General features: G+C 37.2%; 1 protein-coding gene across 2 annotated transcripts; it reads right to left on the bottom strand.

Moving 5' to 3' along the window:
- Positions 1 to 1,932: 1,932 nt before the first annotated feature.
- LOC101518741 (arylacetamide deacetylase-like) lies at positions 1,933 to 25,582 on the bottom strand. 2 transcript variants are annotated; one of them, XM_004598101.2, is made up of 5 exons: positions 25,333 to 25,582; positions 18,462 to 18,684; positions 11,087 to 11,156; positions 9,434 to 9,605; positions 1,933 to 2,584 (listed from the first exon to the last, which is right to left on the bottom strand). In XM_004598101.2, exons 1-5 carry the CDS (start codon positions 25,468 to 25,470, stop codon positions 1,988 to 1,990), a joined length of 1,200 nt encoding a protein of 399 aa, XP_004598158.2. In that variant the 5' UTR covers positions 25,471 to 25,582; the 3' UTR covers positions 1,933 to 1,987. The 2 variants fall into 2 exon arrangements, with proteins under 2 accessions (XP_004598158.2, XP_058517425.1); XM_058661442.1 differs by having other exon boundaries at positions 18,462 to 18,611; positions 25,333 to 25,507.
- Positions 25,583 to 25,818: the final 236 nt, after the last annotated feature.

The raw sequence follows: 25,818 nt of genomic DNA, 5'->3' as shown, positions 1-25,818 counted from the left end.
AGAGGAAGAGAGACAGAGAGGAAGAGAGACAGAGAGGAAGATCTTCTGTCCAATGAATCACTCCCCAAGTGATGGCAATGGCCAGAGCTAAGCCAATCCGAAGCCAGGAGCCAGGAACTCTTCCGGGTCTCCCACACGGGTGCAGAGTCCCAAGGCTTTGGACTGTCCTTGACTGCTTTCCTAGGTCACAAGCAGGGAGCTGGATGGGAAGTGGAGCTGCCAGGATTAGAACTGGTGCCTATATGGGTTCTCGGCACATTCAAGGCGAGGACTTTAACCACTAGGCTACCAGGCAGGGCCCAAAAAACAAATAAATCTTTTTAAAAGTATCTAGTAGATACCAAGACAAGTTTTTCTGTTAGAAATTGAATTGTACGTATAAAATAGAGGACTAGCTTGATGGTGCTTGATTTGACCTTACTCTCACAGGCTACCATATTTTCAGCAGGAATGTTTGGAAAGTCTGTTATAATTAATGTCATTTCACCTTATCAGTATCATTTCTGATTCTTTGATAATGGAGTTTGAGCCATAGCTCATGTTCTTATTTAAATGCACTTTGCTTTTCCAAATTAAGCTATGTTCCCAAATAGACAACATAGATTATTCTAATGTGTGAGCAGTTTTTTGCAAAAAGAAGATATGATAACAAGACATACAGGCAAAGGCAACAAGGAAAAAGGTGCAGGATGAGTTAACAGAGATCGGGGCTTCGCCACAGCTGTACGTTATGTGTATCCATCTCATAATGTTCGTCCCCATGTCTTCCTGTAGTCCACACACATAATTTTAACCAAATTTTCCTACAGAATCTATAAACTATTTATTATTTGTCAATGTATTAATCCCTTATGGCTTTATTAAAGGGATAAAAGGGTTTTTTGTTTTATTTGTATTTGTTTATTTTTGTTAGCTGCATAGGCAACCGTACTCTGCTGTAGTCCACAAGAATTATGTCTCTGTGAATTACATATAAATAGATAAGGATAGTATTGGGCTTCTATGAATACTATTTTTTTCTTGTTAAAAATGAAGTGAAAAAATAATTTGGCTCTGTATCTGCCCACGGTTTCATTCCACCTGAGAAAATTCTAAGCAGAAATGAACAGAAGCTTTGGTTTCTGGAGATTTCTGGAAGCTTTGACACTACCTCCGGGCTGCCTTCTTCAGTGTACCACCAAATATGACTTAAAATACAATCGCCACATCTCACCTCTGAACTCTCATACTGCAACAATTTAATTTTGGGTTCCCATCTACTGTTCATAGATGCCAGTATTTTGATTTGGTATGGATATCTCATACATGTGCTAACTTCACTCACCCACATCAGGCCAGACACCTGGGGAGCTACTGCCTGTGTGAATTTCTTCCAGATCTGAACATTCCAAGTTTGCCACAAGATTAGAATTGCCTTTCTGTAAAGTGACAGACCAGAGCAATTATTTTTTGATATCCCAGGACATGAATACTTATGTGTTAAGAAGTAATTTTACCAGGACAGGGAAATGACCACGTGTTGAGCAAAGACCCTTAAAGACGTTGGTTTATAGGAGTTCCCACAAGAGAAAATGTGAACACTCTAAATCCAAGCCAATTAGAACTCCAGGTTATTTCAGAAACTACAAGTTGCAGCTCTAATAATATCAGGTAAGCACAAATTTATGATTATACATTAGGGAATGAAATAAATAGCAGTGAAAACCAGTGGTAATGCAATATTTCCACAAAAGTGAATCACACCATTAAAGGAATAAAATAGAGAACATGCTACCACTAAAAATAAACACCTGTGTCTTTTTTATTAATTACAATACCATGTCAATTAATTCCATAATGTGTGTCTTTATACCCCAGTATGAGTTTTAAAATTTTACAAATGTCAGAGATAAGTAAACATCAGTTCCAACAACAACCCTTCAGTTCTCATTAACATATTCCTGTTGCATTAATTGCATATTTTAATAAGCCGCTGCTTTGACTGTTACTATAGAGTTATCATTAGCCAGTCAACATAGTGAGTAATCATCCTGTAACTAATTTTCAAATCCAGAAATAAAATGGCTCTGTGGAATCCATCCTCAACGTGAGTGTGAGTCACCTGAACGCCAGCTTTCCGGAGTCGGGTGACGTACATGACTCCGTCATCTCTCAGGACATCGTACTGACAGGTCATGACATGGGTCGTGGGTAAGGCACTCAACTGGGTGTCATCAGCCAGCAGCGGTGCTGCCCTCACATCTAACAACCCTGGGTATTTTGGGGTCAGGTCAGAACTACCAAAGGAAGGAGCATTGTAGACATGGCCTCTCTTGAACTTCTCTGGGAGCAAGGAACTCCAATTAACGAATTTAAACAGGTGACTTGATTCTGCTGTTACATGTTGATTAAGGAGCAAGGCCTTCTCAAGTGATCTGTCTGCGGTAAAATATTCGCTCCAGTATCTGGCTGCGAGTGATTTTGGTAGAATTGGAAAATGTGAGTTTTCACGATATGATGGGAGATCCATATCAAGATTCTGAAGGGCAGGATATATTAAAGACTGGGTCTTGAGCTTGATCTTGACCTTTGGATCCTCACTGAGCTGAAAAACAATGTAAAGCAAGTTGCTTGGATGGAAAACTTCATTTTTAAAATACATTTTCACTAAGACACAATGTATATGTAGGAAGTGAGAAGAATGTCATAAAGATCAGATAAAGCAAGAGTTTTTGACAGAGGTTCCAATTCTCAGTAAAATGGTATTTATAATTTAATATTGTCAAGCAGAACAAAAGGGATGGCACTAACTCATGAATGGAGAAAGTGGACATCTAATCAAAACCAAGAATTTGCGCGATCACCTGCTGCCTCCCAGTGTGTACATGAGCGGGAAGCTGAAATTGAATGTGGAATCTAGACTTGAATCCTGAAACACTAAAATGGGATGTGGGACCACCAAGTCAAGTCCATCCCTGTTGTGTTTTTTAAACAGTGAATCTCAGTCTGTCATACTGTGTTTGCCAAAATCTTTCATGTAATTATCCCTACAACACTTGCACAGGAAATAGTTCTCCCAAGATAGCAGAAAATTGGGATCCATGATTAAGAAAGTAATTATTAAGATAGGCAAGCAAATATTCCAATTTTGATTTTTATTATAAATATTTAATTCATTTTAATTTAGGTATTTTAAATAATCGAAGCTCATTACTGCATTCAGATACATACTACTATATCTAGAAATTAATATGCATGTATTTAGAGTATACTGAAAGTTTCCTGTTAGTAACAGTACAATACAAACAAAAAAATTAAAGATCAGAACTATCAAAGGTTGCCAAAGGTTGTGGTTTACTAGATGTATATCTTTGATCTTAATATTATTTTTAAGGATTTTATAGTGTTTAATACAATACACATAAAGTTAAATGCACGATTTAATAAACATTAATATTAAATGCAACAAATCACATCCTACTTCAGCAGCTTCAAGTTAAGCCATGATTTGATCACACATCTGCCCCCTTCCCAGTATCTGCCACTCTTTTATTGTATACAAACCTATCTTTTGTATTCAGTTATACCCATCCTTTATCCATTTATTTTATCTGTCTAAAGAAGTTGCATCCATTCATAGTTGACCAAGAGTTGTTAATGTGAATTTTTGTGCATATAGTAGGATGATATGTTTGTTCCTTTAGTATATTAATAAATTAATTTACTAATGTAGTGTACATTAATGAATATATCAAATAAAACTTCCATGAATTATCAATAACTCCATCAGTACACACAATTGTAAATATCTGTCATATATATATGTATATCAACACATTATGTATATTTCAAGTATTATAATCATGTTTTTGATATGTTTTATGAATGTGATTGATGCAATGTTTTATCCACTGGATTTTCACTTGTTCTGCTAAAACACTTTATAACTCTGTAAATCATTCAGGGAATAGTTACAGTTTTCCTTTTCTTTGAAATGTCAGGTGGAGCTTTTCATTATTATTGTTAATATGACTTTATTTTGCTTAAAGGTTATAAAAGGTTCAGCTTTTCATTTCTTATTGGAGTATCTTGCAAGCCATACCTTTCTTGGGATTTATTTTAGTAACTATTGGTAAACATTTCATTTTAAAAGTTTTGAAACCACTTCTTCAGGCATGGCACGGTGGCCTAGTGGCTGAGGTCCTCTTCTTGCATGCTGCTGGATTCCACATATGTGTCAGCTCATGTCTCTGCTGCCTCATTTTCCATCCAGCTCCCTGCTTGTTGCCTGGGCAGGAGGGGGCAGGGGGCAGTTGAGGACTGCCCAAAGTCTTAGGACCCTGCACCTGCATAGGAGACCAGGAAATTCTCCTGGCTCCTGGCTTTGAATCAGCTCAGCTCCAGCCATTGCAGCCACTTGTGAGGTGAGCCAGTTGATGGATTTTTCTCTCTGTATCTCCTTCTCTTTGTGTATCTGCCTTTCCCAGAAAAATAATAAATGAATAAATAGTTTTTAAAAAACCCTTTTTTGAGAGCTTATTGTACATTTTAAAATTGGAAAGTATTTGTTTTTCATGTCTGAAGAATCTACAGGGTTGCATTTTTCTCAATCTTGTCATTAATTGTACTGAAACTTGGTGTTTTCTTACTTGTTTTCCCAGAGATTTTTCAGCGTTTTTTATAACTCTTTTCAACATGAACTTTCATTTTGTTTTCATATCTCCCCTGAGCTCGTTATGAGTACTGTTATTACTTTCCCTAGCCTTCTTGTAATATTCCATTTATAAGTAGACAGTTATTTGTTTCTATTTCATGAGTAAAATATGTATTTCCAACTTTTATTATTTTCTAAAAAATGTTTTTGGGATATATAATTTCCTACATCAATTACTCTAAATATGGAGAACATTTGAACACTGTTATTTTATAAAATGATACATAGGCACCTAAAGTGTTTTTATGTTTTCCTATCTGCCTTTTTGTTAACAATTTCATTATTTCATTGCAGTGAGAGTTAAAGTGCTGCATGAATAAAGTTCTCCAATGTTGGAGACTTGGATTTTTTGGCAGGGAATTTTGATGAACTTGTGAAATGGGCACTGTGTGCTTGCTTGCTCCTCTGTCTTTTATCCATTCACCACATTGCATGTGTTCGTTGGCATGTCTGTTGTCTATACTTATTATTATTATTATCTTATGGATGCAAAAGACACTTGTTAAGTCTCTTACTCTGATCACAAATAGGTGTGTCTTCCCTAATTTGTGTTAATATAATCTTTCATCTAGTTTGCATTCATGCCCTTAAATTGATGTAGATCCAGAATTGTTAATTTTTCGATAATTTTCTGCAATTAGATAGTCTTATTCTTTATCATTTGATGCTTTAAATTGTTACTCCATAATGTTTTTCCAGCCGGTTACCTTACATTTTTCTACCTAATTGTGTTTTTTTTTTTTTTAAATTATTTATTGTTTAACTTCAGTAATTACATTGTATTATGTGACCCAATTACATAGATACTTGGGTTCTCCCCACCCCTCCCCAAACCCTCCCACCATGGTGGATTCCTCCACCTTGTTGCATAACCACAGCTCAAGTTCAGTTGAGATTTCCCCATTGCAAGCGTATACCAAACATAGAGTCCAGCATCTTATTGTCCCGTCAAGTTCAACGGCTTCTTAGGTATACCCTCTCTGGTCTGATGACAGAGCCAGCAGAGCATCATCCCAGTCAATTGAAAGCTCCAACATACCATCAGCAAAAATTTACATCATTATGGAATTAATTGACATAGTAATGAGTAACCAATATGTTAAAAGTAAATGCGGGTTCCCAGCCACCTTCTGTGACCACCTCACCTATACTTCAATTTTAGTTTATACACAACATATAACATTCAAAACATAACATGTTATACATAACATCATATCATCTTAAATTAAGGCAAACATGTGGTATTTAACCTTTTGGGATTGGCTCATTTCCCTTAGCATTATGGTTTCCAGTTTGGCCCATTTGGCCACAAAGAACTGCATTTTGTTTTTTTTAATAGCTGAGTAGTATTCCATGGAGTAGATGAACCATAGCTTTCTTATCCAATCCTCTGTTGATGGGCATTTTGGTTGTTTCCATGTTTTTGCAATTACTGATTGTGCTGCTATGAACATAGGAGTGCATGTTGGTTTCTCATAGAACAAGTGTTCTGCATATATTCCTAGGAGTGCTATTGCTGGATCATACGGTATGTTGATTTTGAGTTGTTTGAATATTCTCCATACTGATTTCCATAGAGGCTGTACCAGCCTGCAGCCCCACCAGCAGTGGAGTAGGGTTCCCTTTTCCCCGCAACCTCGCCAACAAGTGTTGTTGGTGCTTTTATTCATGTGGGCCAGTCTTACTGGCGTTAGGTGGTACCTCATTGATGTTTTAATTTGGATTTCCCTTATTGCCAGGGAACTTGAGCATTTTTTCATATGTTTATTTGCCATTTGGGTTTGTTCCTTTGTGAAGTGTTTGCCCATTTCCCGTGCCCATTTCTTGAGTGGCTTGTTTGTTTTGACATTTTGGTTGTTTTGTAGCTCTTTGTATATTCTGGAGATCAGCCCTCTATCACCTATGTCGTGTGCGAAGATCTTCTCCCATTCTGTGGGTTGCCTTTTTACTTTGTTGATTGTTTCTCTAGCTGTACAGAAGCTTCTTAGTTTGATGAGGTCCCAATTGTTTATTTTGGTCTTGATTTCTACTGCATCTGGAGTCTTTTTTAGGAAGTGAGGGCCTACCCCTAAGTGTTCCAGTGTGTTTCCAACATTTTCTTCCAAAAGTTTGAAGGTTTCTGGATGTAGGTTTAGATCTGTTATCCATTTAGATCTGATCTTAGTGTATGGTGAGAGATGTGTTTTGAATGTAAACTATGTAAACTACGCAGGATCAGAACTGGTTGCTTACATCACCCTGACTTTCTGATGTTACTATTTAATTATTTATTTTAGGGTTGCTTTTGAAACATTTTTTTTATTTTATTTGGAAATGAAAATTTACAGAGAGAGAGAAAGAGACAATGAATTTCCATCTACTGGTTCACTCCCTAAATGGCTGCAAGAGCCATAACTGAGCTGATCTGAAGACAGGAGCCAGGAGTTTCTTCCAGGTCTCTCACATGGTTGCAGGTGCCCAAAGTTTTGGGCCATCCTTTACTGTTTTCCCAGAACACAGGAATGGAGCTGAGTGGAAAATAGAGCATCTGGGACACATACCAGTGTCCGTAAGGGATTCTGACGCTGGGAGATGGAAGATTTGCCGGGTGAGTCAACATGCCTGCCCTATGTGGTTAAATCATTCATTGTTTTCCAAACTTCTGTTGAACTTAAAATTCTTGATGTGAATTAATTGTGGGAAGTAGCATGCTTATTTTGTTTCTGTGCTGACAGCTCATACCTGAACTTTGTGTTGTGTCTTTCTGTATCTGTTCAGTTGGTATGCTTTCTTTCGCAGTTTAATGTTTACCTTTTTTGTTTTTTCTAGGTGTATGTACCTGTGTTTTGGGCATTGATTTTTAACTGAGAAATTCAGCTATAATTTAGAACTTATTTCTCCAAGGAGAACTTGTACTTTTTGGGCCAAACACACAGAGTACTAAATACACATTCCATCTTAATTTAGGTTCGAAGATCCGAGTCTCCATTGACCTACCTGGGGTGAAACCTGACCTTAGATGTGCATGAAGCTATTGTACAGTTGCTCCTTCCTTACTCTCAGACCTTCTGTTTTCAGGGTCTCACTTAAGGAAAGGAGTGTAATAAATGTCCTCATTTCTGGAGGGTCTTTGAAGTTGACTACAAGTTTATAATCCTTAGAACTTTCCAAATTTACATTGTCTGAAAGGTTTCCCACAGGCATTTAGGGCAGAGAAGAAATTGAGTGCAGAATTTTGTGGGTTTTATGTGGGACTTTTGTCTTTCTTAAACTTTTGGCCTAGGCATCTGCTATGTCTTATTTAGTCTTTAACACCTTACAGAATACCATTTTTTTCTAAATTCACACTGGAATCATTTTACATAATTCATCTCCCTAGGAGTCCAAACTGATTTATTAGGCATGCAGGAAAAAGAAAATGTTTTTTTAAATATTAGATGCTTTATTCAAGTTTGCTGATAACATTTTAATTCAAAAATCAATGTTTCCTTAATGTGTTTTTTGCACTACAAAATCAAGATGCCTCTCAGGGCAGCAATGACTAGATACTGGAGTCTATATTAGACAATGTGCATCAATTTATGGAAAGTAGTGTGTATTTGTTTTCTAGTAAGTTAGACTAAATCACAGAATTTATGTTTTCTTTTTAACTAGGAATCTGAAAAATGTTGCCATAATCACAAAATGGCCACAAATTATACACTATGAAGTGTTTATTTCTTTACTTAACAACAATTTCAAGTGCAACTTTAATGGGAGTAAGTCATTGAATTGCAGAAACTACTTCGTAAATCTGTTGATTGTTTTTCCTAAAAGAACATTGCTTCTAAAACATTAATACCAAATACAATTCTTAGGTCAGGAAATCAGTAGCAACCCAATGTTACTCTTAGTATAATAGATTAAAATTATGTAATAGTTTGGATCAACACTTAATAAGTGTACCCCAAACACCTAAATAAACGTCATAGAAATCTGTAAACAATCCATAAACTATAGTTTTTTCCATAATGTAACTATGTGTATGAGTCAGTGAATGAGCTCACGTGTTTTCTATGTACAATATTATTGTGGGAGTCTTCCCATTTTAGCATACGCCACTGATGATAACTGGAATAGTATGGTTCTCTAATTGAAAACTGTTGAAATTCATTGATTTCACAAGTGTATCTTCTAATAGAACAGAACAATTCTTACTGATAATTACATTGACCTAAGGACAGTATTGTATCTTTCATTAAGAAACAAAAGAAACCTGGGCTAAGCACAGTGGGTTAGTGGCTAAATCCTCGCCTTGCAAATGTCAGGATCCCATTTGGGCACTGATTCATGTCCTAGTTGCCCTACTTTCCATCCAGCTCTCTACTTGTGGCCGGGGAAAACAGCAAGGACAGACCAAAATCTTGGGACCCTGCAACCACGTAGGGGACGTGGAGGAGACTCCTGACTCCTGAATTTGATGAGCTGAGCTCTGATCTTTGAGGCTACTTGGTGAGAGAACCAGTGGATTTAAAATCTTTCTTTCTGTCTTTCCTTCTCTCCATAAATCTTTCTTTCCAATAAAAATAAATGAATTTTTTTAAACGAAAGAAAGAAAATAACCCTGAGGTAGTAACACAAGTTAAAAATCCTCCAATATTTATCCTATGCATCTCTGCTGAGCACAAAATTGCTACCATAACATTCGCCTCCACATTTATAGCCTGGATAATTATTTACATGTAGAACACAGTTGAAAATAAACAAAAATGAGAGCATTACCTGCTGAGCCACTGCAGCAGCCAGATTCCCACCAGCACTGTCTCCAGCCACACCTATTCTAGTAGGATCTACACCATATTCTTCAAGAACATCTGGGCTTAAGAACCAGCTTAATGCAGCATAAACATCCTCAAATTGAGTTGGGAAGTGGTGTTTAGGTGCTAGCCTGTAGCTGTGGGCAAAATAACAACTTGTAAGACAGATTTTCTTCATTTAAAATAGTTTTTCTACTAACCCTTAAATTTGATATTGTTATTATAAACACATAGACTTCATTCTTATTATGGCATTAAATATGAAAGATTTCATAATGCATACTTTAAAATATATTAACATTCTTGTCTATATTCTTGCAGAAAGATTGTCTCTATTTTATACTTGTTGAATTCTTTATTTAGTTGAGGGTTAAGCCTGTATTCCAAAGTAAACTTAAAGTGTGCTAAAGCAAAAATTAAAAGAAAAAAATCAAGTTTGGAGGGAGAGGGGAAGTCAAAAAGTATCCTGATGGGCTTGATATTGTGTATATTCAAGGCATGGCATCTCATATAAATAAAAAAAATAAATAAATTTAATTAAAAATTTAAAAAATTAAAAAATAATGTGAAATGCCACAGAGTTCGATACATGCACATACACAAGCTTAGATTAGGCTTAAACAAAAAAATTAGCAACAGGTGATAAATTCTTGGCTAGTTCTCTTCCAGAATGCTGTTTGTGTAATCACTACACATTACTGAAAAGCAATACATGGAAAAAAAGATCTTAGAAATTTAATGATCGAGTTGGCAGGCAGTTTCTACTTTGCTTTTGGCATAATTTATTCACTTTTTACTCATTCCTAAGGTTTATTTTATATTATTTTTAATCTAAAATGCCTTTTGAGAACAGATTTGCCTGTTACTGCGTGTAGTTTGGTGTTTAGCTTAAAAAAATTTATTCATGTATTTAGGAGGCAGAATAATAGAGAGATAAAGAGAGACAAAGAGGAGGCATCTTCCTTCTGCTGATTCCCATGCAAATGACCACAGTGGCCTGACCTGGACCCAGCCAAGGTCACGCTCATCTGAGCGTCCCACATGGTTTCAGAGGCGTAGGTACCTGGCCCATTCCCCCATGACTTCTCAAGTCTATTAGCACGGAGCTGGCTTGAGAAGTGTAGCCATTAATATTATAACAAGGACAAACGTGGGATGCTAGTGTCACAGAAGACAGCATAAACTGCTATGTCACAACACCAGCCCCAACCAAATACAGACAATATTCCATGTGTACAAAGTGACTAGAATTGATTGTGGAGTCAGAATTTACACACTATTCTCTAATTCTGAATTCCTTACCCATCTTTACTAGCTAAGAAGTTAGTCAAGGATACTAGCAGAGGTGATTTTTCCAAAAGATATAAAAGCTTAATTTTATTCTATTATTTCTAAACTTCCCATTTTTAATTTCCTAATATTTTCTTACTACTTTCTAATATTATTTTCTCTCTGAATTTGTGCTGATAATGATCAAGCACATTTGCGCTGCAGGAACCCTTTCAATTTCATTTGAAACACATTGGGTATTAAAACAAAGAAATGACCAGACAATCTTACAGTATCTTACTAGATAATTCACCTACCCAAATAGCAGATAAAACAACAGTGCTCTTACTTGGTTGAAATGACAACAGCATCAAGTCTATTGGCTGTGTGTCTTGAGAGAAAATCATAAGAAGACATAGCTGCAATAAGGGAAAATGAAATAAAAGAAATTTAGGCGGGAAAACAAAAAAGAAATTTAGGTGAGTTAATATGTCTTTTTTCATCAACAGAAGGTCTACTAATGTTCTCAAATGATGTATTCTGAGAGACATATTTGTAATATTTCCTCAACAGTCTAGAATAAGAATTCTGCTCAGTGATTCATTGTCCGTTTCTTTCTCTACCTGCATCTTCATATTAGATAATTGTGAATCTCTTTAATTCTTTAGCAAGTGCTAGGTCTTCAAGTTATAATCACATAATACCAAAATTTAAGCAAGCAAAACTACTGGAGGTAGTGGTAGGCCATATAAACTAACAACAATAATATAATACAAAATTTGTTTTATGGAAGAGAGCAGAAAGTGCTATTAGGAAATAGTATTAGAGAAGGAGAGAAAGAGACAGAAAGAGAGTGAAAGTGAGGCAATAGAAGGATTTGGGTAAACTCCTGCATCCTATACGAAGATTAACTCAAGAAGATAACGAAAGTGTAAACATACCCAAGTTAAGAGACTAGATTCACACAGTGATTTATTTTCACATAAAAAAAATCTAGGACATGAAAGCTTTATTCTTGAATTGTACAAAACATTTAAAGAAAAACTATTCCAATACTTTCCTATATATTGCAAACTATTGAAAAGCATAGATCTGTGCTGAATTCTTTTGAGTCAATAAGTGATATCCAAATTGCACACATAGAAAACAAAGTAGAATAAATTGAAAAACCAGTATCCTTGAGAAACCTAGACACAAAAATAGTCAAGAAGACATTATCAAACTCCATCCAGTACATCAAAAAGGTCATATATCTGCTTTGACCAATAGGGTCTTATCCTAGAAATGCTAGGGTGGTTCAGCATTTCAAAATCAATAAATACCACGCATTGCATCTATACTTTAGAACAAAAATTTTATGATTTTCTCAGGTTATGTAGACAAATAGATATTTTTACATCCATTTATTATTAAAAAAGTCAACAAGTTAAATATAAAAAGAGCATACCTCACAGTTATAGACATTGTTTTGACAGATCAATAGTCAATGTCACCCTGAATGTGCAAAATTAAAAAGCATTTTCCATCAAAACTGGGACAATACAAGGATGTTCAATTTCATCACTCTACCAACAGAAAAGTTAAGGAAGAGAAAGACCAGAAAACAGGACAACAAAAGGGCCATGTTTGCAAAAGACATGATGTTGCCCAGGGAATAACCTAAACACTCCATTAAAATCTCCTAGAATTTACAAATCAGTTTAGTAACGAAAGTCACAAGATATAAAATCAACATACAAAAACTCATTAGAGATTTCACTCAAAGAGACAGCAAGAAGCAAATTAAATTCATAATAGCCACAAAAGTCTACTATTCAGAAATAAATCTGATCAAATTGGCGAAAAATCTCAATGAGAGTAAAACATTGATGATAATGAATATAATTATCAAGGGCACAAAAAATGGGAAGATGTTGCTTGCTCAAGGTTTGGAATAAGTATATAACAGATACAAAGCAATCCATATAAAAATGACTTTTTGATTGCTTTTTGTTCATTTGAAAAATAGAGTTACAGACAGACAGAAGGAGACACAAAGAGGTCTTCCATCCAACTGTTCACTCGGCAAACTTCTTCAATGGCTGGCAGCTGGGATGAGCCAAAATCAGGTTTAAGAAGTTTCTTTTGAGTATCCCACAAGGTACAGGGGCGCAGGCATTTGGGCCAACCTTCATGCTTTCCCAGGTGCATTAGCAAGACACTATAATGCAGCTTGAATCATTACAGGAGGCAGCTTAATACACTACAATAAAATACTAGCTCCTGATGAACAATTATTACAGAATTAGAAAAAAAATCCTAAAATACCAAAAGACTTAGAACAGAAAAAGGCATCCAGAGCCAAAATAATAATCACAAAGCTAGAGGCATCACAATTCCGGATCATAATGCATATCACAAAAGCACTGAATTTAACAAAGCATGGCACTATAAAAACAGACACACAAGTCAATCAGCAAAAGAGAAAACCAAGGAATTAACTACGCACATCCAGCCAATTGGTTTTTGACAAAGGTAATAAACACATGCATTGCAGAAAAGATATTATCTGCAAGAATGATGCTGGAAAAGTAAATATATTGTGTAGAAGAAAGTTAGATTCCTACTGCACACCATATTCAAAAATCAACTCAAAACAGATCAAAGACCCAAATCACAAAATTGCTAAAAGAAAAGTTAAGAGAAATAAGTCATGACAAATGGTGTAGGTGGTGCTTTTTTGGCTAAGTCCCCAAAAGTGTAGGCAACAAAACAGAACCAGACAAATGGTCTTAACAAACTCAAAAGCATTTGTACAATAAAGAAAGCAATTAATAGTGTGAGGAGATACCTAACACAATGAGAAAAAATGTCTGTAAGCTCTTATTTGAGAAAGGATTATTTAACAAAATGTATCAGGATCTCAAAAATTGAAACAAAATACCATCTCAACCTAGTTAAAACATAGACAAAGGAACTGTAGATACAGTTCTCATAAAATACAAATGACCGATTTTTTTTTTAAATGACCAATACATTTTTAAAAAAGGAGCGGAGAAATCTTCCATCACCCTAGAAGGTGTGAGGAAGACGTGAAATATTAGTTACTCCTCACTAGGGTATTGAGGATTTCTCTCCACATCCCTCCTAAAACTGTTCTGCACCTAAACTGTTGACATATGTCTTGTTGGAGTTATAAGCCAGTCTAGACTACCCGGAAAAAAAAAAAAGCCAGGTTCAGCAAAATTATGCTTCAATGCTATAAAAGGCTAAATGTTATAATGAAAATAGACACAAGGCAGCTGAACAATAATCTATAGCTATTTTAAGATGTATAGAACCCGTTGTATATAAACTAAAATTGAAATGTCAATGAAGTAGTCACAGGATGGGGTTAAGAACTCGCATTTATTTTTAATATATTGGTTACTCAATAGTTTGTGTCAATTAATTCCATAATGTTGTAAATTGTTGCTGAAGGTATGTTAGAGCTTTTAATACTCTGCTGGCTCTGCCTTCAGACCAGAGAGGGTTTCCCTAAAAAGCCATTGAACTTGACTAGACAATAAGATGCTGGACTCTATGTTTGGTATATGCTTGCAATGAGGGAATCTCAACTGAACTTGAACTGTGGTTATGCAACAAGGTGGAGGAATCCACCATGGGGGGAGGGTTTGGGGAGGGGTGGGGAGAATCCAAGTACCTATGAAACTGTGTCACATAATACAATGTAACTAATGAATAAATTTTTTAAAAAAGGCTCAGGGTCACTAGCCAAATCCACACCACAAAGTGATTTCACATCACCTCTGTCGGAGCGGTTATTTTCAAAGACAGACAGGAATAAATGCTGAAGAGGATGTTGTGAATGTAGAGCTTATACATTGTCACTGGCAATGTAACTTAGTGCAGCCACCTTGGACAACATTATGGAGATTTCTTTTAAAAGTGTATCTGGGGCCCAGCGCAGGGGTCTAGTGGCTAAAGTCCATGCCTTGCATACATGTGGGTCCCGTATGGGCATCAGTTCTAATTCTGGTAGCTCCACTTTCCACCCAGCTCCTTGATTGTGGCCTGGGAAAGCAGTTGAGGATGGCCCAAAGCCTGGGGACCCTGCAGCCTTCTGGGAGACCAGGAAGAAGCTTCAGACTGGTTTAACTCCAGCCCTTGCAGCCACTTGGGGAGTGAATCAGCAGATGGAATATCTCCCTCTCTTTCTCTCCTCTTCCATGTATATCTGTTTTTCCAAGAAAAATAAATAAATCTTAAAAAAGTATATCTGGAATTGTCAGTCTGTCTACTGGGTATGTATGCAGAAGGCATGAATCTGAGAGATGCCTCCCCATCATATTTATAGCTGCACTGTTTACAAAACACAAAATTAGGAGTCAACCAAGGAGTCTGTTATCAGATGAACAGCAAAATAAAAAATATAATACACACACACGTATACACACCACACAGATATAAAATTCATTGAACTCTTGATATGTTCAGCAAAGTGAATGGAACTGTAAAGCCAAATACAGAAAGACAAATAATACGTGTTCTCTTTTACACGTGAAATCTAAGAAAGAAAAAATAAATAAAATCTAAAGATAGAATTGATTACTAGAAATTACTAGGGATGAGAAGAACAAAAGAATTTCATATTTAAAAAAAAATGTTGGGGGAAGTGGGTGTGGTTCATTAATTGTTGCAAAGAGACTCATAAGAGTTGTTAACAGGGGATGTGAGATGAAGGACATACGGTAATGCATCTTACTACCGCATAATTTTTGCTTTGTAATTTAAAAAATATAAATAAATTCCTTAAAAAAGATTGTATTATCTTGTAATGCTTCCAAAACTGAGTCTGAAAAGTCTTTCTAAAAAATTTATCATATTTTTTGAACAGTTATAAGAGAAGGAGTGACAGAGAAAGAGAGAGAAAGAGATCACCCATCTGATGGCTCACTATCTAAAGGTCTGCAACAACCTGCGCTGAGCCGATCTGTAGCCAGGTTCCAGGACCTTCTACCAGGTCATCCATGTAGGTGCAGAGGCTCAAGGCCTTCAGCCGTCCTCCACTGCTTTCCGCGACCCTAAGCGAGGAGCTGGATGGGAAATGGGGCAGCCAGGTGTCCTCATGGCATGCCTTTGGGAACAGGTGCTGCATGCAGAGGGTTTTCTTACTACATTATCCCACCAAATCTGAGGGCCCCATATCTTCATTTGGGTCTCCCACACCACAGCAGGGGCTCAAGGACTTGGGCCATTGCTCTCCCAAGCATAATGGCATGGAGCTGGGGTGCTTGTGGAACAGGCAGTAATGGAGCTAGAGCTCATACTGAGTGCCAGAGTCACAAGGTGGCTCATTCTGTAAGCCACAATGCTTGTCCAACAGTGCTGAACATTCTTAATGTCAAATATGTATAAAGCCTTAAAATTTTAACTATCATTATAAAAGTCACACCTATATTTTAGAAGCTTATTTATTATATTTTCCATTAATATTGGAAGAGCATCAAATAAAAATTATTTTCATGGTTTGCTTTTCTCTTGTTCTATCATCATCAAAAACATGCACCTATTATTCGGGGATACTTTAATGAAAAAGTTTTGAATAACTACTCGGGCAGCGGAGACTTATAGAAATGGTCTGTGTGTGGTAGTCATATTTTGTGTAAAAAACAGCTCTTTGGTATCCGCTGGAATTTTTTTTAAATGACAAAACTCACCCTGTTTTTTACTGCTTCAATTCTCATTTCTAACCCATATCAATACCCAACAGTAACATCTCCTTTCTCATTTCTAACCCATATCAATACCCAACAGTAACATCTCCTTTCTCATTTCTAACCCATATCAGTACCCAACAGTAACATCTCCTTTCTCATTTCTAACCCATATCAGTACCCAGCAGTAATATCTTCTTTGGCCAGGATTTCCCCTTCTCGATGTGTTCACTATTCTCCAATGTCTTTCCTTATCTGCAGAGCTAGGAGAACCCCTAACCCCTCATCCAGTCCCCAGTGGTAACGTTTCTCCAGCATTTCTTGATTTAACATGATAATAATTTATCGGATCCTTAACATCTTAATATGTAGGTATCACAAAGCATATAAAATATATTGATAAATAAATGTAATGAAGTAGTTATAAATAAAATTCACAAATACAGTAAATATATCTTATATACAACTGCCACTGCATAAAAGGCATGGAGTTGCATATCTAATGCAAAAACCAAATGCTGTCCCTCAACCTTGTGTTTTTCCATCTAATACTCCCTTTCTCCTTCCTGTATACCTAAGACCATTGAAATACTAGTTTCACCACATTTACTTATTTCAGTTACTGTTTAACTCACTTCTTTTTTTATATTTTTATTAATTATTTTGCATTATGTGACAGTTTCATAGGCGTTGGGAATCCCACCACCCCTCCCCCTCCCCTCCCCCCTGGTGGATTCCTCCACCTTGATGCAGCATTACAGTTCAAATTCAATCAAGATTCTTTCCTTGCAAACATATACCAAGCATGGAGTCCAGCTACTTATTGTCCAGATGGGTTGAACAGTTTTTTGGGGAGACCATTTCTGGTCCGAAGTTAGAGCTGGTATAATATCATCACAGTCAATTAAGAGTCCCAATATAACATCAATAGCAATTTACAATATTATGGAATTGACATGGTTTTGAGTAACCAGTATGTTAAAAAAAAAAAAAAGCAAGTCCTAACCACAACCTATGATTAGCGCATTGACATTTCAATTTTAGTTTATATACAGGACCGGCTGCTATATACCTTAAAATGGCTACAGGGTACCATTCAGCTGTCTCGTGTCTATTTCATTTTAGTATTTAGCCATTTGTTGTGTTGAAGTATAATTTTGTTGATCTTGGCAGATTTTGGGGTAATCTAGACTGGCTTGTAACTCTAACAAGATATTTGTAGACATTTAAGGTGCAGAACATTTTTTGGGGGGGGGTGTGCAGGAAAATCCTCAACACCATGGTGAGGAGTGACTAATCTTTGTGTCCCACCCAGCGAGGCATGGGCGGCACTCCAGAGTGGAGCAGGTGGTAAGGAGGAAGCTTGGATCCCAACCACGAAGACTCCCAGACCTTCACCACAAACTATTAATACGAGCAACAAGGACTATACCCCAACTGCCAAGGAGGCCACAGGGAATTGGATGCCCTCGGAGGCCGAGTACTCTGAGGTCACCCACCCCCAACCGGAGCTTCCGCAGGGGATGGAAGAAGTCCAAACACTACCGTGCAGAAACCAACCTCATCGGAAAGACAACCAGAAGCCCTGAGCGGTCTGCAGAAACAGAAGAACAATAAATGTCCTTCGGGACCAGGGAGGAGAGCTTTCTCTGGTCTGAGCCTGACTCCACCTCTGGACCCCGGCCCTCCCTTGCAATGACCATTGGGATCGCTTCGAAAACCCCTCACAGCAAACAATCATACAAACTAAAAAAAAAAAATCCTAAAATAAATAGACAAACAACAGAAAGTAGAGCTTGAAATCTGATAGGAAAGAGCTGGCGTGGATTAACTCACTTCTTTTTAGCTTGCATTGCAATATTCTATAAAATGTAGTTAATAATTAATTTCCAAGCTCATGAGAGAATTGTTCCCTTACCTGAGGTTGGCCATAACCTTTGGCATTCATTGGGTGGGTAAAAGTTTTCTTAAAGTAGCAGAGCTCAAAAAGAAAAATTGTTTGCAGCTGAAGGATGTTTTTACACTTACCAGCACTCCCCAAACACCAACCACCACCGTGAATGAAAAACAAGCCTCTCCTCAGTGATTGAGACTGGCGTTTGGGCACATACACGCGGACAGGAATGTTGTTGAACATTGTGTCTGTCACGGTGACATTTTCATCAGATGTGGGTGGAACTTCGATAAGAACAATGAAAAACATTACAGTGTTCATTAAGTGGCTGATTCCTAAGAATTCTGCAAACATAAACTACAAAGAGAGAAAGAGGAAAATAAGTTACAGCTCAGATGTCATAGCTGTTTATGAACACATAGATGCAGTCCTGATGCTCCCGGTGTATTCTGACAGCACTCCTCAACGAAGCAGAAATACTGCCACTCTTGCTACCTCACCCTTATAACTGCCTGCAGACTGAAAAAACAAGGAGATTGAAAGAATTCAGTGCCTAACTTGACAGATTACACACTGTATGATTTGAGTATAAACATACTAAGGAAAAGAAAAGTAGTGTAAACAAGCTCAAAGTCAAGTAAGAGAAAAGGGGGTATAGGAACAATCACCAAATAAACAAACCAAGCATCCAGTTTTACAGGTACGCCCAAAGAACTTTGGCCACTTTCACTGCAAAGATAGGCTAGCTTCCAGGACACGATTGTAGAGAACAGCTTTGAAATAGCAATTGAACTTTGATATCTGTTCTGAAAGTGAAGCAGTAGAATTTCACTGTAGGGAAAAAGTCATAGCCACAGAGAATCTTCTACTCACACCAGAGATATGCCTGCAAAGTGCTCTGCCACAGCTCTAACGTCCAAGCGGGGCAGGGGGACAGAAAAGAGACCCCACCTCCATAGTCCGACAAGCAGCAAGCAATAGTACTGGAGTCAGAGAAACGGGCAACAAAACAATCATACCTCTACATTCCAGCTGCAGCATTTGTCATTGACTAATTTTTTATTGCTATTCATTTGAAAGCTTTGTATTTTTATTTTCACATTTAACACTGAATTCTCAATTCCACTTACTAAGTTGTAGTTGGTGCTGTATAACCAATCTGAAGGAAAAAAATACCCTGAAATGAATTACCCTCTCTCTCTCCATATATATATATATATATATATATATATATATATATATACATATACATATACATATACATATATATATACATACATACATAAAATATACTTACATATGTATGCATGTGCATATAAGACTTTCACACCTGAGTGATACTTGGCTTGGCAAGTTCACTAATGAGAGTTTCTTTTAAGGGCACTAGCTAAAGACTATAACTCCTTGAGTTTCTCACGAGCACTTGGACTAGGCCACAGAATAATTTCTACATGAACTTCATTGATTTAGTTTCAGAGAATTACTTTCTGCTGGGAGAGACCAGATCTTGGGAGAAAACATTATGATTTAACACGGTTTGGCTGTCCATTGCTGGAAGCTGTGGCTGACTTACAGTGTCTGCACTATTGTTCACAGTTTTCCACAGATTCTTTGAGTAAGCTTTGCTCCACTCACAAACAAGCTCCATGACAAGGCAGAATTATGAAGATCTTAAACAGGACCCCGTGGCAGGAGCATCATTCTAACTGTTCAACTTGGACTTGGTTGTTGATAGATGCTCTGTTTGATCTAAACCTGTTGGCTCTGAAAAACTGTGAAAGCTTTAAATATTTAGGTTCAGTATGTTTAACATCCTCTTTTTTTATCCTTTTGATGTTTTCCTTCCCTAATGGTGCTAACCGTCTTACATAGCTATACTAATATCAGTGGTAGGACTGGGCATCCCTGTCTGGTTCCAGGTCTTAAGGCAAATTCCTACAGCTTTCCTACATTCAGTGTGATTGTGTTAAGGAATGATACTTATGTATAAAACTTGCTTGAGGTTTTTATCACAAAAGGATATATTGTTTTATCAAATGCTTTCTCTGCACCTGTTGAAATAACCATATAGATTTGTTCTTCAGTTTGCGAATGTGGTGTATTATATATATTGAACCTTTCACTCCATGGATAAATCCAACTTGATTCAAATATGTGATCTTTCTGGTGTGTCTGGGATTTAAATAGTCACTATTTTGTTGAAGACAATTTTGTGTCTGTGTTCATCAGGGATATTGTTCCTAGTTCTTGTTGTTGTATCTTTGTCTAGCTTTTGAATTAAGGTGATGATGTCCCCATAAAAGGAGTTTGGAGAAATTCCCTCCCTTCTACTTTTCTTTTGAATATCTAAAAACAATGGGGATTGATTCTTTAAAAGTTTAGTAGAATTCACCAATGAAGTTATCTAATTGCGAGCTTTTCTTTATTGGGTGATTCTGTATTATACAAAGTCTCTCTCTTGGCTATTCTTCTGTTTAGGTTTCTATGCCCTTGTGACTCAATTTTGCTAAAATTTATATGTCCAGAAATTTACCCTTTTCTTCTAGTTTTCCTGGTTTGTTGACATTCAGCAGTTTGCAATAATTCCTGGGGGTTCTTTTTATTTCTGTGGTACCCATTGTAATATCTTCTTTTTCATCTCTGATTTTATTCATTTGGTCCAGTGGTGTATAAACAAAGGAGGAAAAATGAAATGTACTGAACCTAAATATTTTAAGCTTCCAACAGGCTAAAATCAAATCAAGCATCTATTAAAAACTATCTCTGTGTTGATCAATTAGAATTGATGCTCTCCGTATCTTTCTGCCCTGGGGTCCTGTAAAAGGTTTTCATGGTGCACAAACAAGGTTTATTAAAAAAAAAAAAACCTTCATTTCATTGGTTTATTTTTTACATTTTTATTTCTTCTTTATTTTTAATTATTTATTTCTTATTACAATTTGGGGTTTAGTTTGTTCTTATTTTTCTATGTCTTGAGGCTCATTGTTAGATTATTCATTTGATGCCTTTCCTATTCTTTCTTGTAGCCTCTAGTTATAAATTATCTTGTTAACAATAATTTGTTATAACTTTTTATATTTTTTTAAGATTTATTTTATTTTTATTGGAAAGTCAGATATACAGAGAGGAGAAGAGACAGAGAGTAAGATATTCTGCCTGATGATTCACTCCCCAAGTGGCCACAATGGCCGGAGCTGAGCCAATCTGAAGCCAGGAGCCAGGAGCCTCCTCTGGGTCTCCCACACAGGTGCAGGGTCCCAAGGCTTTGGGTCTTCCTCGGCTGACTTCTCAGGCCTCATGCTAGATGGGAAGTGGAACCATCAGGATTAGAACCTGCACACATATAGGATCCCAGTGCATCCAAGGCAAGGACTTTAGCCACTAGGCTACCGTGCCGGGCCCTATAGCTTTTTATATGTTGTATTCTCATGTTCATTCATGTCTAGAACTTTTTTGATTGCATTTTTATTTCTTCTATCACCCACACTTCATTCAGGTGTGAAAAGTCACGTCAGTTTGATTGAAGGCATGAAAAACAAAGAAAGGGATTTCACATGTAATCTAAAGGTAACTACTATTTGTGGCTATGAATGAAATCAATGTAGAATGCTAAGGCTACATAATTTTCAGAAAGCAGGTGTTCAATCCTTGCTTGTAACGATGAGGAGAAAAGTATTGTGTTCCCTCTTTCCTACAGCAAAGTAAAAACATGTGAACACCGAATGCACGTTTAAATTGTCGATCACTCCAATGGTTGGCACTCATTCCCTGCCTCCCAGATGTAGTAACAGGAAGCTGCATCAGAAACAGAGCTGCTGGGCTTGAACATCACTCTGAAAAGGATTGTAGGTGTCTCAGCAGTGGCTCACTATGCTGTGCTTCTACCCCCACCCAAAAAGCTATTTCGCTGTAAGTCTGAAAAAATCAATAAAAAACAGGGACCTTTATGACTGATTTGAATGTATGTCCCTCAATATTATGCAAATTTCCTTCTTCATGAATTTTAAATAGTCACATTGATATGAATCACCCCAAGACAACAATTGTATTTTTGGTGATAATATGTTGAAAAACATTACTGGCACCCATTTTTGAGATTTTTCAGATAAGCTTAAGTAACTCAGCAATTTGTAGGCATGAATGGTTATTCAGGTACAAGGTTCTTACTCTTTGAGCCAACGTATTTCTGAGAAACCACCGAAGCTGGAATTATCAATGATAAAGAACAAACAATGATGAATCATCTTTCTTGAAAATTTATAAGCTTCTGGAAAATGAGCAAGAAGCTTTTTTCGAAAGTACTAAGAGCTACTCATCTGGGCTGTATCTGCCTGTTAGTGCTGAGTGCTGTATTCCTCACCAAACCCTGATGCAACCTGAGTCCCTTTAAGAAAATGCCACACTATTAAAACTCCTCTTACAGTTAAAGATGTTTGCCATCCTTTCTCTGAGAGTCAGTGATGTATCACAGACTATTTGGAGTTTCCTCTAATGATTTTCGTTTAATGTTAATGAACTATTAAAAGTACATTCATTCAAGACAATTGATACAGCCCTCTAATGGATCAGGAGCCAATAACTTCAAGCAAATTGCTACACTTATTTTGGTAGAGAACAGGTGTGGGAGAAGTAAAAAGAAATAGCTAATTCATGGTTAATATAATAAGGTAATCAAATGCACTTAATCAAATAGATTTCTTTTTCAAAAAAATAGTAATGACTTTAAGTTTCCATTAAACTGCACTTCTTTCACAGGATACCACACAAAACAAGGAAGTAAAATGCAAATCAGTAACCACAACAAGAAACTATATATTCAGAGAAACTAAGAGCCACAGAACACTCATGAACTGTAAATGTACAGAGCCGAAAGAAAGCAACAAAACTCAGTACACCTGTGTGGAGGCCCATGCTGGTTGGGCAGTGTGAGAGACTGAAACGGGGAGGAGCTGGCATCATGGCTCAACGGGCTAATCCTCCACCCTGTGGCATCCGTATCCTCTGTGGCTGTCAGTTCATGTCCTGGCTGTTCTGCTCTGGCCCCACTCTCTGTTTATGGCTAGGAAATCAGCAGAGGATATCCCAAGACCTTGGTACCCTGCACCAACATGGGAGGTTCCTGGCTCCCAGCTTCCAATTAGTTCAGCGCTGACCATTGCAGAGAATGGAGCGACAGATGGAAGGCATTCTCTATCAGTCCTTCTCTCTGTAAATACGGTTTTCAAATAAAATAAATAAGTAAATCTTATGAAAGAAAAAAAAAAGACTGAAATGGAGAGGGGGAGGCTCTACAAGTTCCATATTGAAGAAAGGACAGGAAGCATTGCTCCAAGAATAAAAGAATCAGTTTGATTACTGGAATAAGGAAAAATAAGTCTTCAAACTTCCAAGGAGGATCTTGTAGTAAGCCAACAACTGCAGAGGAAGATGACATTAGAAAACAGTGGTGAATCATTTATTAGCAAGGCCAGGAAAGGTCTCACACAAGCAGGAGGGTTGATACAAAAGTTAGTTTATAAAGCAGGTATTTGCCAATTCATGCTAGAGAAAAGGGGTGACTAGAATTTGGTATGAGTACAGCACTGACAGAATTCAGAAAAAAGAATTTAAAAAGATACCATTTACAATATTCACAAGGTATGACAGAAGATATAAAGGAAAAAAATAAATGAAGACAAATATAAAGATTTAAATAGATGAAAGAAATTACATCATTTTAAAAGGCATATAATAAAAATGTAGGTATATAAGTGTGCCTATAAATATGTATAGCAAATTAATTTTAATAATATAATGCAGTAGGTCTGGCACGGTAGCCTAGCAGCTAAAGTTCTTGCCTTGCACACACCGGAATCCCATATGAGTGCCGTTTCTAATCCTAGCGACCCCAATTCCCATCCAGCTCCCTGCTTGTGGTCTGGGAAAGCAGTCGAGGACTGCCCAAAACCTTGGCATCCTGCACCCGTGTGGGAGACCCAGAGGAGGCTCATGGCTCCTGGCTTCAGATTGGCTCAGCTCCGGCCATTGTGGCCACTTGGGGAGTGAATCATCAGACAGAGTATCTTCCTCTCTGTCTCTTCTCCTTTCTGTATATCTGACTTTCCAATAAAAATAAAATAAAATAAAATAAATCTTTAAAAAATACAATGCAATAAAATGATACAAAATGCTGCTCTATAAAATGCAAAAATAATTTTGAAAAGAGACTTTAAGCAATATCCCTGTGAAATTGACCCAAATGTGGTAACAGCATATACTGTGTGATAATGAAACTGGATCCCGGCTGCATCACTTCCTATCCAGGCCTAGTAAAGCAGTAGAGGATGGGCCACAACTTTGGAACTCTGTACCCCCATGGGAGACCTGGAGGAGGTTCCAGTCTCCTGGCTTCGAACGTGGTGGCAACTTGGGGAGTGAACCAGTGGGAAAAAGATCTTGTTTTTCTGTTTCTCCTTCTCTTTGTAAATCTGTCTCTCCAATAAAAAAAATAAATTTAGAAGAAAATCAAATTTACTGTAAGGTATACTCACACTCTTACACTTCTGCATAAAAGAATAGTTAACACTATGTAAGTGATTTTAAATGAGCTATCGGGTCAGTCACATAGCATAGCAGCTAAAATATCCATTAGGAATCTCACAGCCAACACTGTGGCAACTAGGTCTGAGTCCTGGCTCCTTTCACAATCCCAGCTTCCTGCTAATGTTCACGTGGGAGGCAGCATGGATTGGCTAAAGTGCCTGGGTCTCTGCTACTCACGTACGAGACCTGGACTGCATTCCTGGCCGTTGTTTTCCATCTGATTCAGCACTGGCCACTGATGTCAGTGACTAGTGTCTCTCTGTATTTCTGCCCTTCAAATAAAAAATAATAGTAATGAGCCAAATCAATGAACTAAGTGTTCACCGAAAAATTCCAAAGGGCTAAAATGAAAGAGAACAAAACCAGTAAGTATTTTCTTATGATTAAGCTATCATTGACAGTGGTAATAAAATCTGAACTTACCAAATTTGTTATCGATTTTGAGACTGTGATCATCCACATCACTTTCCATGGTTCCTCGATATTATCAGGGAGAGGAGTGTAAACATAGTAGGATGCGAGGACCCCGACAGTCAGAAGCAAAATGATCTTTTTTCCCATGGTGGTTCTCTTCTCCTCCTTCTAATTTGGCAAGTTCACTTTTGAGTCATTCAGATGTTGAATTTTCATTGTGTGTCTTGAGCTTCCTCATGTACCACTGCATAACTTCCTGAATACAAATTCCAAAGTTCAATTTGCTTCTCCTGGGCAGTTTAGAAATTCTTAGTGAAGTCCAAAGGAGAACACTGTGAAACAACAAGGGGTTATCTATAAGCATATAACCCTCCCAACAAACTTCTGTGAGCATTTGTCAGCCCAGTTGTTAGGAGAGAAATGACATCACTTTAGATGGAATTCGGTGAAATCTGTGCATATAAACAGATGCCTGCATGATCACAACCTCCAGTT

Source organism: Ochotona princeps, chromosome 3 (assembly GCF_030435755.1).
Source record: "Ochotona princeps isolate mOchPri1 chromosome 3, mOchPri1.hap1, whole genome shotgun sequence".
NCBI lineage: Eukaryota > Metazoa > Chordata > Mammalia > Lagomorpha > Ochotonidae > Ochotona > Ochotona princeps.
This window is presented reverse-complemented; position numbering and strand designations above follow the sequence as displayed.

Bases quoted from the DNA above. Each gene is read 5' to 3' on its own strand.
- LOC101518741 (XM_004598101.2), bottom strand. From the start codon at position 25,470: ATGGGAAAAAAGATCATTTTGCTTCTGACTGTCGGGGTCCTCGCATCC. The intron at 18,685-25,332 runs GTAAGTTCAGAT...CTCTCTTTGTAG, and splicing joins CAAAATCGATAACAAATTTG to TTTATGTTTGCAGAATTCTT. The intron at 2,585-9,433 runs GTAATGCTCTCA...ATTGTTTTTCAG, and splicing joins CTGCTGCAGTGGCTCAGCAG to CTCAGTGAGGATCCAAAGGT.